The 15746-nt window shown below is 42.4% G+C and overlaps 1 protein-coding gene across 2 annotated transcripts in view; it reads left to right on the top strand.

The window, feature by feature from the left end:
* Window positions 1-11351: 11351 nt before the first annotated feature.
* The window catches only part of LOC114558853 (adenylate cyclase type 6), a 37456-nt gene continuing 33061 nt past the window's right edge, over window positions 11352-15746 (top strand). Inside the window, exons 1-3 of one of the 2 annotated variants that reach the window (XM_028583118.1) lie at window positions 11352-11590; window positions 13844-14040; window positions 14159-15050. In XM_028583118.1, coding sequence (XP_028438919.1) covers window positions 14160-15050 — 891 coding nt within the window. In that variant the 5' untranslated portion in view covers window positions 11352-11590; window positions 13844-14040; window position 14159. Of the gene's footprint in view, window positions 11591-12050; window positions 12218-13843; window positions 14041-14158; window positions 15051-15746 lie in introns of those variants that run through there. The other variant, XM_028583119.1, reaches the window with a different exon arrangement.

Below are 15746 nucleotides of genomic sequence, written 5' to 3'. Positions count from 1 at the left end.
GATTCTGCTGCAAGCGCTTTCTTCTCCCCCATTGCACAGAAAAGGCGGAACCCTCCTCCTCTCAGCCCGTGGTTACAGTGGGGAGAGAGAGGGAGGCACGCTCAGCCTAAGTGCTTTACAGCTGACGTTGCTGCGCTGCCTCAACAGCCATTTCCTATACAAAATTGATGCCCTGACTGCAGCACTGGTGTGTACATGCCCATGTACACTGGTACAGTACAGTGGGTTTCTTCGAGCCAGCCCACATGTAAGAAAAGGAGCTTTTCTCTGGTTTAATGCACCCTCTCCTCTCCTCTCCTCTCCTCTCCTCTCCTCTCCTCTCCTCTCCTCTCCTCTCTCCTCTCTCCTCTCCTCCTTGTGTCTCTTATATCCCACTTTAAGAGATCCTTAAAAAAGTGACCAAAATCCACCAGGCTGGTCTGATGTTTACTCTCACACCACAGAGTATCATTTTTCACTGGACACAGATAGAACTTCTATAAATAAGACAGAACAAAGACTGAGCTGTTATGTAAGCCATACTAAGTGATAATAAGAACAACCAAGCAAGGGAATGCTGAGCGACAACAGTCTGTAATTGTCATTCCTCTCCTTGCTTAACAGGTGACACCTTTGCTAACACAAAGGGTGTAAAGTTAGTGGAGGACTGGGAGACAGAACAAGAGGAGGACATAAATGGAGAAATTAAAAGAGAGAGATGAGAGGAAGATGAGGTTAGGGCTGTGCCCGCCTGCCTGTCTGCCTGCCCTGCACCATCCTGCTGACAGGAAGGTGATGCATGAGCCTACAGAACAGAAATGCAGCGGTGAGTCAGCAAGCAGCCATCTAGAGTCCATCAGATGTCTTAATAAGCCAGCAGAGAGGTCTCTATTGTAGGAGACAAGCATCGTTGTTCCTGGCAAGCCAGGACTGCATGCCTTCTCTCCAGGTTGCCGCAGGCACTGAGGACCCTACTTTAGCATCCATTATGCTGGCAGCATGCGCTCTCTTACCCTCATTCAACGTTGGCTGCTTAAGGATTAAGTGCACTCCACCAGGGCTTTTAGCCAAAATGTCTTAGGGCTACATTTCTACATGGCTTTTTAAAATTAAAGGGAAGCAAGCATCCAAACACATGCATGCATACATGCACACACATGTTATTGTAGTAAGAGCAACTAGCTCCCTCGGATGCATCTGAAGCCGAGAAGCATATCCATCATGTGTTGTGAATGAAGCAGTCATCAAGTAACAGCTTTTCAAACAGGAATGCAAAGAGTGAGAGGGAGGGAAAACACAAAAAACTAAAGAAGGGATGACCTGAGTAGCAAATTAGATTGATGAAGCAAGAAAGAAAGAACTTAAACACAAACAAATCCTGAAAAGTGACTTTTATAAATGTGAATCATGTTATGTGTCGTGTGTTATCTGTTAAAGCTCCTTAAATTGAATTGACATGCAGAACGATAAAGACAAGCAGAAAATGTGAAAGCTTGTAGCCAGTACATTAGAACAATATAGGACCAGAGATTACCAGCACAATCTTTAGTTTTTTGTTATTTTTTGCTGTTCGGTCGGTCTAAATATAGCTCTTCTCTCCTCTCCTTCCACTCCTCCCATCACAGACTGGGGTTGGCAGTGGGGAGAAGATAGCAGAGGATTGTCAAAGTTCACAGAGTTTGGATGAATCCCTCAAGAAAGAGCAAAGCAGATTTGAGACTGGCTCAGCTATATTCACTGATGCCAGATAGCCCATCTGAATGTGAACAAAGTGCCTATGGAGAACAAGAACAGACAGCCACTGAGGCTTGTCTCTGTTCATTCTACAGCATGTATTCAGTCTCTGCAGCAATAATATGATATTTTGTTCTTCTCTCCGACAGAATATTACATCTAGTGTTTTTCAATCCTCCAGGTAATGTGATGCAGGTGACTTCATAATGTTTCTTTGCATGCACTTTCCTTTAAAGTCCACAAAGGCATTCACAATTGAGGCAATAGAGCAACATGGTAACATATGGAAATTCTCATCAAAGCTGGCTATTTTTTTTATTTTTTATTAAGTGCACAATAGCAGAGTTTTGGCACTGATAACGTTTTATTTTATTTAAATTCTTTACTTTAAGGGATATACACAGTTCTTTCTTCAAAATCCTTTTTTATTTAATACAGCAAAGCAAAGTTCTCATATTATGAATGTTGTCTAAACACAAACAGCTGTACAGGAATGTTACAAATATGTTCTATGTTTTAAATTTCTGATTAAAGATCAAAGAAGATCGTTTTTTTATACTCGCTGGCACTGATGCAGACACATTGACATACTCAGCTGGTACCAAAAAGGTATTGAAGTTTGATAGTAAACCCTTTATTTGTTTTCTTGCTGGGCACCGCAGAGCCACGCAGTCAGCCTGACCCAGTACACTCCTGTACTGTAAGCAACCGAGAAGCTCTGCACCAACTGGGGACTGGCTTGCAAAAGGGTCCTTAAGAGAAGCCAGATTACATATTTCCCCAACAATTCTGCAGATTTAAGCAGAGATGCTTTGCAGTCACCTGCCCATGTCTCTGACCTTTTGACTTCAGAAGAGACACCTTACTATCTGTGTGCAGTGGGAGCTGATGCAGCACTACAGGCGGAGGTGGATCATCTGGAGCCAGCGAGAAGCTCTCCTCACAGTGCAACCAGAGTAGGACAGAGTGGATCAATAGGAGAGCCACCCAGATTGATACTCCATCCTGTCCAGAGCAGCTTCACCCTCCTCCTGCTCTAATGTTGCCTCAGGATACTTTCTCCCTGCCTGTAGTGAGCCTTTGGCAGCCTATAAATAAGCACTTCCAAGTCATTTCAACACAAATCCACACAGTAACAGCAGTCTGCACAAATTGGGAACATCTTGTATTAACTGCAAAGAGAAATGCTCCTGCAGTGAGGACAATGTAATAACGTGAATCATCAGGGGTGGGTCGACAGTGAAGCTGGCATACAGTGGAGGAAGAGGAGCAGGACGTAGCGAGCCCAGCCAGGAATCTCTATATTTCATCCCAGCTGTCGACTTGGCCTTCCCGGCTACACTGTGCATACTTAGGCTGTCATCCCTCCAGGGATGCCTCAACCTGACTTCACCAAACTGCTTCAAAGTGCAGAGAAGCTGGAGCTAACCCACATAAAGCTGTGTACCTACAGTGCAGCACAGAATTGCACAGTGCTGCTGCATCCTTCATTAAATCAGATGTGTTTGTTAGACGCTGACCTGATTTAAGTTTCAGTTAGTCTTGGCTAGTAGGTTGAGCTAACTGAGGGAATGTCAGACTTATCAATATGTAATGATGCCCTACATATTCATGCATTCTAGCTTCACATCTAAAAAAAAACAGCGTGTTTTCTTTCAAGTTTGAGTCTTAAACATTTTTTGTGACACAGGGATGGTTTATTAAAATAAAAGATGTTTGTGTGCACAGATTACAGATAACACAGCCAATAATGACAAATGAATAAACTGGAGATGTTTCAAATTGTAGAATAAGGGGATGTCTTATAAGACCAGCCAAACATACAGATGTCATAATATGAAAAAATTAAAGCATACTTCCTTACATTGTGACCTTGGTCTCGTCTTTGATAAGTAAAGAATAATTAAAAAGCAGTGTTTCTAAACAGGAACAGAAGCTCAATTGGAATCTTTGGCCCTCTCAACATTGCTGGTTCATCAGAGTTAATTAAGGCATTGCACACTGATGCACCAACACACACACACGTATGCATGCACGCACACACACACACACACACACACGCACACACACACACACACACACACACACACACACAAAGCACTTCGCTCCTCATGGGACAGGCTTTTAGTGCTCTGTCTCATGCAGTATTTAATTGACCCCACACAGGAAGCCTAGCGGTCCCAAATGCACTCCTTCCCCCCACCAACAGAGAAAGCATGAACGCCTGCAAGTATGCCGACAGCTTCCCACCACTGCTCCTCTGTAACACAACTGCACAAAATGCCATTTTCTGCTTTAGTGCAACTCAGACTTTCCACAGAAATGTCAGCGCTGAGGGTGAGGAGTTTAGACGTATATCGAATTTGTTCAAAACGCTCCAAATGTAGATGGAAATTCAGCCATCCTTCACTTTGACAGCCGCATACATCAACTCACATTTCTCAAACTTTCACTCAAAATCACAAAAGCAGAGTTGAAAGGTTTTCCTGTTTCTACAAAGTAAACCTGTATCTTCTATCCCTATCTAATCTGGTATTATTAATAAAGCATGCATAGGTATATTGTTAGGTTTATCAATGCAATATGCAGCAGAGATTAGATGCAGAAGAGATAGCAGCGTACTTACTCAGTTGGAGGTAGGAGAGCACACTCCCCGTCTCTCTTGCTCGCTCTCTCTGCTAGTCAGTCATGGTGTGCTCTCTCTCTCTTCGGTAACACTGAAGTGTACTGTAGCGTGCTTGTAAGCAGTCTATCCCTCTCTCTTTCTCTACAGCCCCCTCCTCTCTTATTCTCAACCACTCTCAGTACACAACTCTTTGCTACGTCAGTGAGGCTCTCTCTGCTCTGCATATCCTCCTTCCCACCCTCTCTGCTGCTCTCCTCACTTCCCTTCATCTCTACCTCGCCTGTCCAAAGGGATGTATCGCAACCGCATGGTGAGTTCATTCAGGACTCTATCACGACAGAACATCACCGTGGCAAACAAGATTACCAGGTGTTGTTATGTTGGATGTATCTCACAGCAACAGTCAGACTAATACAATAACTTCTCACTGTTGTCGTGATGTAAAATCATTCCACACTTTCAGATCCAGAAACTCCACAAAAAATTACAAATCATATTATCATTTTAGTCATGTCTTGGGATTCTCACATACACAAAATGGACAAAGGTATGTGGATGCCTGAATGTTAATATTATATATTAATAAAATATTGATCTATTTCCAAAATCACAGACATTAAGATGCCGCCTCCACTCTTCTGGGAAGGCTTTCCACATGATTTTGGAAACTGGCTGCAGGGATTTGCTCCCATTCAGACACCTGAGCATTAGTGAGGTCAAACACTGATAGTGTTGAAAGCACTATATTGTCGAAAATAGAATTGTGTGTTGTATCGTTGAGATTTCCCTTGATTGGAACTAACTATCAAGCCCAGACCAAACGTACACACAAGTAAGTACACAGGGGTTTCCACAACCATGTTGTGTAACTCACAAACACAAAGACAAAATCTCAAAGTGAAAAAATCAGCCTTTTCTATAGTCCTATCACATTGTTATTTCAGCCACTGTGGATTTCAACTTGTCAAAATCCAAAAGTTTAGAGACGGGAGAAAGTCTGGTGGTGGTAAGGGGATATTGGGGCCATGTAAGTTGTCTCTGATCGACATGTGAAGGCATCCCCAGCGTAGCCCTTTGTTCACTGAGTGTGTTCTGTAGATCTCATGGCTGGCTGTACTCTGACACCTGTGTATGTGTCGTGGATACATAGAGATGTGGAAGTGGGAGTTAAACAATATACAAACCAACCAAATATTTCAAGAGAAGAAGGGTGTATCTGCTTCATGTGTTAATTTGTGTGCAGAATGTCAAGCATAAGATACAATGTGAGATCAACAACATGCATCTAAAGACAGACCGGTGTGACAACATAAAACCATGACTGCAGGTAATGTAAAAATCTCAAGTTGAGATTCATAATTCATAGGATAGGTTGCAGGAAACAGTGAGGCGGAGGAGGGAAAAAAGGAGAGGGGGAGAGACTGAGCAAGCATTCATTCGAATTCTGCATGAGCAGTAGATGTGAATAAAACATGAATGAATGAAGGTTTGAAAGTTAAACTCCACAGTGCTTTGCGCTGAGCGAGAGACAGGCAGGGAAATGAGAGAGAGCCGCTTCAGAGGCTGCACCCAAGCAGTGAGTGCAGATGTCTGTCAGACTGCCCCATAAGAAACGCCTCTGTGGGCAGAGCTGTGCTGGTGCATTATGGATGAGGGGCTATTTTAAGGCACCGGGATGCTGCGTTTTGATTTTTGAGTGGAGGGAGATGACACCTGGCTGCTGCCAAATCCTTTCATGAGGTTTGTATGGTACTTGATGGGTTCAGACCTGCAGGTACAGTATGTGTTCCAACACAGACCTGATCCCTGTCTGAAGTGCACATACCAAAAGGAGGGAGGAGGTAAACTAGTGGGATAGACTGGTGAGACGCCAGTGAAGTGAGTGATCGTGTCACCCAGCAGCTCTTCATACAGACAGTGTACTTTATGTACTGATAAAGCACATGCATGCGATATGTTACATAATGTCTGGTGCAGTTGTTGATCAGATCACTGAGCAGTTCATTTACATACAGGAAGCTGCCAACGTAAATATTACAAGCAAGGGCGTCACTTTGTGTTGAAAAGTGGTGGAGACATAAGGGCTCACATAAAAACACATTTTTCAGATCATTCTCAAGCAAATGTCTAATACCTCACTAAATGTTATGCAACCTAAATATAATGGCACCAATTGCACAAGTCATTTGCAGCTTGTTTTCAACAGGAGATGTTTAATTTGAAGTGCAAGACCTGCCTCAACAAATGCTGGAGAGACTTTTAGCCCTCCAGCACACCGGATGAATCTAGTGCAGAGAGACTGACTCGACCCCCTGCAGTTTGCCTACCAGACACACACTGAAGCAAATGTTGCAATCATCTAGTAGCTCCTCTAAAGGACCTTTTCCCAGCTGGATAAGGCTAGCAGCACGGTCATAATCATGTGCTTTGACTTTTCAAGCCCCTTTAACACAGCCCAGACCCTCTGGGTGGGAAACAAGCTCATAGAGATGCAGATGGATGCCCCAAAGGTGTCCTGGATCACAGATTATCTCACAGTAGGGCCACAGTTTGTCGACCTGCAGTAGTTTGTGTTCATTATTGAAAATACATTTCTCTCTATCTACTGTATATCTTCTATAAATCAGACCTCCCAGCTGGGACCTTCAGGAAAGAGTGACCTAAAGAGTGTCATGGTAACTTTTGATGCCAGGATGATCAGATTTAAGCAAGCAACTCTCATAGCAAACACAACACAACCTAAAAAATGGAAAATGTAAGGGTTTATTGCATTATTTTATCAAACTTTCCTTTAGAATATAATGATTTGTTCAGCTACATGCTATTACATCATCAATTGCGACACATAACATAGTTACAGAGGACACTTCCACTATACATTAACCTTTAATATTTAGCATTTCCAAAACTCATAGCCTTTACATTTTCTTTAAAGTGGCATAGCCTTCACATTTTTTTAAATCTTTTTTTGCAAATATTCCTTTTCCCTGATGTCATTCTGTTGCAAAGTACTGAGAATATAAGTTACAGTGAGAATTTAATTGTCATAACATAAACCTCCTAGGCATGCACGTATAAGTCGGTCTCACATGTACTGACATTACAGAAGGATAGAGTTGTTGATTGATTTGTCTGTACACAGTCATAAGGAGTAGTGGAATATGAATGGTTTTCCTCATTCAAATATAAGTAAAACTGTTTCACACTCAAACTGCATGTATGCTATGTGACAAAATAATTAGTACAGCCTAAATGCAATTACTGTAGCTTATCCTGGAGCAAAACTGTAATCATTTATCTCATTGCCTAATTAATGATAAGGTGGAACAATTAAGCATGAATAGTGCTGGATGATTGTTTTCATCTGTTGCTCCAGCTGACCAATTTTATTTTGGTCCAAATGTTTATCCTGAACAAACAAAACCAATCCCCCTGCAACTCATCTGTCCCTAATTTCTGCTGGCAGACTGACAGTGCCAACGCATGCCTCCTATACTCCGGAGTGAAAGATTCCCAATGAGGTCAGCCTGCCTAATTTAATTATCGGTATCCTAACAAGGACCTACTCATACCTTTACTTTGTTAATGTCTGGAGGTAGCCGTAACGAAGGGCTACACGATGCCTGCATCTTGCGTTCAAACCCCATCTTCTCATTCATTCGTCAACTACCTCGACCACCCCCGAAAAGATCCAAGAAGAAGAGAAAAGCTGAAAACAACCCACCTCGTTAAGCAGAAAGACGCTTGAATTGGTCAGGGACATCCGCAGTTAACCGGGATCTCAGTCACCTCAGCCCAACTTGGGTGAAAAAAAGCCACAGTTTTCTTCGTTGATTTTATTTAATTTAATTTTTTTAATTTGTACAGTAAAAGGCATCAACTAAAGGCAGAGCACCGCACCTCGTCCAAACATTTTCACCACACAAGAAAGGTTCGGCTGCTACTCAGAGCTGGATGTGAAGCTCCGGCGGAATCTGCGCTGTAAACTCTCTTGTTTCTGGATTCACGACATGATCAATGACTGTACATAAAGCCATAGGCACGGACAAACGGATGGATAGATTGCAGCTTTCTTAATAAATTATGCAAGACCTACACTTTTCACACAAGCCAAGTCCCCGAGAATTTCTGCGGCGTTTTGTCGGATTTATATTTTTGAATTTGTGATATTATCTCTGAGTTTGGTATCAGTTCTCTTAAATTTGTGGCTGACATTTCTATTTGTATTAGAATTTAACTAGATTCACCTTGCCGTAGCCTAATTAAACTAGATGCAAATGTGGCCCTTGAAGCTCAATGTTCGGCAGGATGTGTTGGTTTGCAAGGAATCAATGGAATGACCAATTAATCTCCTGCTGAAATTAAATTACACATCGAGAAGATAATTATAGACTAGGCCTATTACCGATTACCTACCGATAATTACATACTTATCGGTCTGCGGTTCCAATGTTTCCTTTTGTTGCCCTTATGAAACGGATTGGGATGTTGTTTTCAGCGGAAGGAGACGTCTGTGTTTGCTGGATGAAGATGTCCAGGCAGGCAGGGGTGAGATGCAGGTATTCTCGGTTTTCACTGATCCAGCACTCTGGCCCCTTACACAGGGCCAATCGACCGCTCCAGTCAGGTATACTGCCAATGTCAAAAAGACAACAGGAAGTCATTGCACACTCTCTCTCTCTCTCTCTCTCTCTCTCTCTCTCTCTCTCTCTCTCTCTCTCTCACACACACACACACACACACACACACACACACAGGGGGCTCATAAAGTAGACTGGAGCACCTTTTGGGGTTGGGGTTATTTCACACTGCCCTGGATTTGAAGCAACATGTTGGTGTTTGTGATTATCTGGGAGAAGCAGAAATTAAATTTGGCAAAATCCAGTGCAAGTAAAATGTAAAGATCCCTCTAGACACATGCAATACTCTCAAACTCAGTTTAATTACAGAGTTAAAAATGATATATATTCCTTTTCCCTCATTTAAAAATCCAGAATAGGCCTGTGCAAATATTGTTAATTTCTACATTTCAAAAGTCTAACTAACTGGGCACATGATTTCTTCTATTCACTGTATAAAGTCCATTCTTAATGTACACCAGAGCCTTCAAGTTTCATGCTGGATCATGGTTGGCTTCCAAACAAGTTGTGCTGTCAAAAGAATCATGTTGGTAGGCCTATGTGTTAAACTGGGATTTCAGGTAGATTTTTCTCCTTCAGCCAATGAATGTGAAAACAGCCTTCTATTGTCAAACTTCACATACATCATTCTAAGCCGGTAAAACTACTAAGGTAACAATAAACAAACACATTTTTGAGTGAATGGGGACTTACTGTAATAGGCCTTCACGCCCAGAGAAGGAATATGGCGCCGACTGCTGGTCAAACTGACAAAAGTGGCAATGCAATATAACGTATATTTTTGTATACATTTACACATGGACAAAGCTGCATAAATTAAAGATGGCTTTACAACTCTCAGATTGTGTGTTTATTTTTTATTTTAATGTTTATTTGTATAGGGACAAATTTGTAGCACACACCACAGCATTAATAGCTAAGCTAATTTGCAATAACGTCCCTAGACGGGCCTATAAAATACATAAAACTCAACAACGAAAAACTTATGAGACAGTACAAAACACAAACTCAACAATAGGTAGGCCTATGTACATAAAACTCAAAACTCATAACTCAAAAAGAAAATACAGACAAAACAATACAAGACACAAGACTACAATAAAGCAACATAAAACAAGAAGCATTAGATCATTCATGACTACATGAATGGGCAAGACTACATAATTGTTTATTCTTTGTATTAGAATTAACTTACTATAGGCCTACTAACTATAACGATATAGTGCAATAACTATATTTTACGCTGCTGACACTGCTTTCTGCACACACAGCACACTTTGCCCACTCAACACCACCCAATTTCATTCCTGTAAGTACAATTTTCGTATTTAATTGTTTTTACTGCAAATTCCTTGTCTCTTTTTTGTGACTATTTTGCTCCCAATGCACTTTATATAGGTTATTTATGTTGGTGTATATGGTATGTTGTTTTTAATTGTATTTCTTCATGCTTCATCATGATGTAGATTATGTTTTTTAGTTTAAAAGGTTTTTTCTTGTGCTTCTGCTGCGGTGACACTTGGATTTCCTTGCATCATTAGTAGAATTAGGCTATTTTAGTAGTAATCTAGCACAGTGCAGTAGGCCTATACTGTAAGCCTACTATAGTCACTATAGCAAAATAAAATACTCTACTAACTCTACTTTATATCAGTATGTTATGCAGTGCAGTATACTGTAACAACCTACACTAACCTAAAGTTTATTGTTACCTGTGGGATCTTCCAGGGTGTGTAGCTGTTCTAAAGGGTGAAGAGTCAACATTCTTCTGTGTCAACACCAGTGTTGCCTTAGCCTACTGGTTTACAGATTAAACTGGATCATGGGATGGGCTGCTTACTGGCTGGTTGTGCAGCCATTAAACCTGATAATCTTTATTTACTGTCTTTATTGTTTCACTATTAAAATGATCTCCTCAAATGAATGTAGACACTGTAGTAGTTTCAGTGTGACTGCTTTGGGGCATATTTGCAGTGATCATTAATTGACTTTCTCCACTAGGTGGTGCTATAACGTCGTCTGAATGTGCTGCTTGAGTTTCATATTGTTTTCTGCCACTGACAGTAAAATAGAAATGCATATGTTTCTATTCTGTGTGTTGTTTTATAATTTTGGTGACACTGTAGGTTGATTGCAAAAGTGAGAAAAAAAAAGTTTAAGAACAAATGGACGACATTGCATCAAAGGTGTAAAAATTACAAACACGCAGGAAGAGACACACTCGTCCCACCTCTAGGGAGACTCCTGTGTTCACGAATGCAGCTTATGTGAGTGTGTTGAAGCCTGTGTGTGTGTGCGTGTGTGTGTGTGTGTGTGTGTCTCTCTCTCTCTCTCTCTCTCTTATCTCAGAGAGAGATAAGAGAGAGAGAGAGAGAGAGAGAGAGAGAGAGAGAGAGAGAGAGTAGCTAGTGGAGGTCGAGGCGGTGGGAATGTACTGTACTGTAGCTTTGGCTGGGATGAGCGAAGGTTGTCCGGCCAAATTCGCAGTTTTCCCCGCTTCCAGACGGACAGATCCGCATCTGAAGCGTTTGACGGCGGCTGCGTAAAGGCTGAACACGGAGCTAAACTGGAGCTCCACTGCGGTGTTATCATGTAACGAGGATGTCCAATGGTAAGTACGCTGCCTCTCTTAAGCTTTCCCGCGGCTGTGTTGGGCAACTGCTCTGCACAATGTTAATATGTTGCGGGTCGGCTAAACTGAAACGCAGGAAGAGGATACAGCAGTCGGAAAAATAATGCCAACAGCTGACTTGTAGCCTACTACAGTGTTTTGCTGTGACGATTGCGACGGCGTTCAGGAGCCTGAACTGTTCTGCGGGACTGTACACACTAAGCATTCATTATGCAGTCACAGGCAATTCATTTGCACTTGCATTTTTTGTAGGCTATAACGTGAAGCCGCGACTAAGAGGCAAATCAGCTGTTGTGCCAATTGCCTTTTGGCCCACAGCATTCTCATCATTTTCTTCTCGCCCATGCAGTGACCTGTTTGGAGTCTAAACATAATGACGTACACGTTTATGTTGAGGGAGACAGGCCCAGTATGTAGACCCCGTAGCTGTACATTAGTTCTGTAAGCTGGGCTGCACATCCCTGCGATCAGGAGATCCACTGCCAAGACTGAAGTTGCCCGATGGAATGTTTTACTCCTGATAAGTTGGGAAAGGCGGTGGTGTGTGTCGAGCTGCACTCTCTTCTGCAGCCTACAGACTCCAGGCTGACTTGAGGGTATCCAGTGGTAGGCCTACAGTGTTTCCATGTGTAGTGTGGTTTAAGAGGCTTCATTTGAACATGGAGAGCTGTCGACTTCGCCTGTAGGCTATTGGAGCGTCCTGTTATGTAATGCGCTATGGCCGACTGCCCGTATGCAAACAGTCTGGGCCTGCACGTGTATTTGCTAAACATGCTTTTTATTTATATTTTTTTTTACATCAGGCCTGTGTTAGCAATGAGTGACAGGAGGGCTGCTGGTCAATATCATGTGGAGAAAAAGCAATATGTTGTCAATCTATAGAAGTAGCCTACTGTAAGTGAAAGCATCACCATCTCCTTTATTTGTAATGCATGCAGGACGGCTGACCCTAATCGGTCCATATGTGGCACAGATTATATTCATATTCAATGGCAGATGCATGCATGTACATATTGTATTACATAAGAGCCGCATGCTTCTGCCTGACATGTCGTAAATGTATCAAAGGTGAGTCGAGGATTAAGGTTATTGCTGCAGGAAGCCTGTAAACTCGGAGCAGAAGGTGAACTGGTCATATTTTTGCATTATCCCAGACTGAGTCATATGCTTAATCGATAAAATGAAATATACAGATTGTAGTGCTAGTATAATAGTTGGGGTTATTTATTACTATATTATATTAGAATTAATTAAAGCTGTCCAAGAAAAGGTTTTCCAAGCAACACATTTCTAATCTGTATTAAAATTATGTATTTTAGACACAATACAGACCCACTGTTTATCTGAACAACCATTTCAATTAGATTTTTTTTGTGGTATTGGTTGAGCAACTCATATAACAAGCTGCTGTTGATTGTAAACATGGCCATGAGTGAAGTTCTTGTGTGCTCTTCCCACTGTTAGTCTCAGCTCAGTCCGCCTGGCAGAGATTTGCTTATTAAGTTTAGAGGTTAGCAGTGTCCTTGACATGTGCTGCCAGAAACCAGCTATAGTGAGTCATCAAAGCTAATGGGGGAAGCATGGACAATTTAATCTGGACTGGAGAGCTCTTGATCTCTGATGGTGCCCACTCAGTAGGCCTTTGTTGTCAAATAGAGCACACCCATTCCTGCCCACTCAAGATGTCAGGGGCAGATTGCAATGATAGAGCATAGCAGAGTGCTATCCACCAAGAAGAGTTGTTAGTCTCCTCCAAAAGCCCCCTATGGTAAATCCAGCAATCAGTGGAGAGTTTTTTTGAAATTGGACATGTCTTTAACATTATGGTTTGATGGCAAAATTGACCAGTGGCAACCACTGCATAAGGAAATAATTGCAGGAGATTTTGTTGTCACAATCCAGTGTTTTGCAAACACAACAGCAAATCATTTTCATGGAAACGCTGTCCCAGGCTGGTGGGTGAAGTTGACGAGGGAGAGTGGAAAGGACAAGCCATTTGCTAGATATTATTTCTTGTCTCCGCTATTGATTGTCAAACTTTCTGCCACAGAATCATACATAAAGACATGCACATACAAACCTAAATAAACACAGTAACCCCAACAACAGATGTGATGTGACAAATGTGTGATTCCTTGATGTGTATATCCATAATGATCTTGATCCTCGGGGGATATTTCCTCAGGCGGCGTTAGCTCAACAACATTATGTGTATTTGTGTGTTTTCCCCAGGAAAACAGGTGGTCTATAGAGGCACTTGGTGGTGTATAGGGCTGATACACTGACTGTTTCTACAAAGAGGACAGCTCAAACACAGACACACTTCTGATGCCTCGGGCCAGTCTGAGCTCATGGTGTGTGCTCGCTGGAATAAACTAGTGGCCTGGCCAAAGAGTGCAGTGTTGCTACACACAATAAAGCCCACACAGGTAAGATTATCCTCATCTCTCTATGCCATTGTATCCCTTAAATTGATTAAACTGAGCTTGGTTTTTTGAGAAGTTTTCCTGTGTGTATGTTCTCTTAACGTCAACGTGTTTTGTTCAGGATGTCGTGGGCCAGAGGCCTCTTCGTAGGCAGAGTGGATGAGCGAAAGACGGCATGGGGGGAGCGCAATGGCAAAAAGAGGAAGGACAGCTCGTCGCTGTGCAACCCACACTACATGAGCTGCCTGAGGGACCATGAGGACCTGGAGCTCCCTAATGTGGCGCCCCAGCATTACCATTGCGGAGCAGGCACCAGTGGGGGCAACTTTGGTTTGCGCTGTGGCTGGCAGGAGGATCACTATGGGAAGAGGATGGGTGGCGGTGATCTGGGTCTAAAGGCTGTGGACCTGGGCTTTGAAGATGGCGAGCTGAAGGGCAGGAAAGAGGAGGAATTAGGGGAATTAGCAGAGGGTGGCTGCAAGGCGATGACTGCAGCAGACTGCTGGATGCGGGTTATGTGGGTTTTCCAATCTAAGAAATTTCAGTCCGCTAAGCTGGAGCGTCTGTACCAGCGCTACTTCTTCAGGCTCAACCAGAGCTCTCTGACCATGCTGATGGGGGTGCTGGTGGTGGTGTGTGGGGTCATGCTGGCCTTCCACTGCATCAACACGACCCCTCATGTGGCATACGTCTCAGTACTGTCTGTGGCCATGGCTCTCTTCTTGGCCATGATGGTGGTGTGCAACCGCAACGGCTTCCACCAGGACTACATGTGGATTGTGAGCTACCTAGTGATCGGGGTGCTGATTGTAGTGCAGGTTTTTGGGGTGCTGATGGTGTACCCCCCCAGTGCCTCAGAGGGCATCTGGTGGACGGTCTTCTTCATCTACATTATCTACACGCTGCTGCCGGTCAGAATGAGAGCTGCTGTGGTTAGTGGAGCTGTGCTGTCCACCATACACCTAGTGACTGCCTGGCAGCTCAACCAAGAGTACAAGTTCATTTTCAAACAGGTAAGCAGAAACAACACAGAGCAATAGATTTGGTCTGAAAAATAATGGAGGGAGATATTCCCTTGTGTCTGTTAGGTGTGTACATTTCCTTTTATATTGTGATCGTGATTGTGATATACAGTGATCAACATCTGTCTAGTGATTAGAGCTGACATGATTAATATGCAAATATTTTGGTAACCAATTATCGTTTTAGTCACATTTCAAGCAAACATTTGCAGGTATGAGTTTAAATGTGACTATTGCTTTTTCTGTTTCACTTAATTGTAAACTGAGTGAATAAGAAAGAAAAGTAAAAATGTCACCTTGGGCTCTTGGAAATTGTGGTGTGATTTTACATATTACATATTTCTGACATTTTATAGACAAAATTATCTATTATTTAAGAAAAAAAGACACTTAATCAATGACGAAAATAATCGTGAGTTGCAGCCCTAATAGTGTTATTGTACATTTTCTGGAAATTCTGTTGATAATGTATTTACAGATGAAACTAGACAGGCACTTGGAGAATGCAGACCTCCGCCAAGGCATGCCCTATCTTACAATGTTAATGCAGTGTGAATTTTCACAGTTAGGAACTCATTTTTCCGTTTATTCTGTCACCACATGAATGCAGCACAAATGCCCTATCTCGCAATGTTAACACAAGCAAAAAAGGATTTATGTATCCGCCCCGTAATTTGGATCTGCTCC

Source organism: Perca flavescens, chromosome 7 (assembly GCF_004354835.1).
Source record: "Perca flavescens isolate YP-PL-M2 chromosome 7, PFLA_1.0, whole genome shotgun sequence".
In the NCBI taxonomy this organism is placed as follows: Eukaryota; Metazoa; Chordata; class Actinopteri; order Perciformes; family Percidae; genus Perca; species Perca flavescens.
Note: the sequence above shows the minus strand (reverse complement) of the source record. Positions and strands in the feature narration are given on the sequence as shown.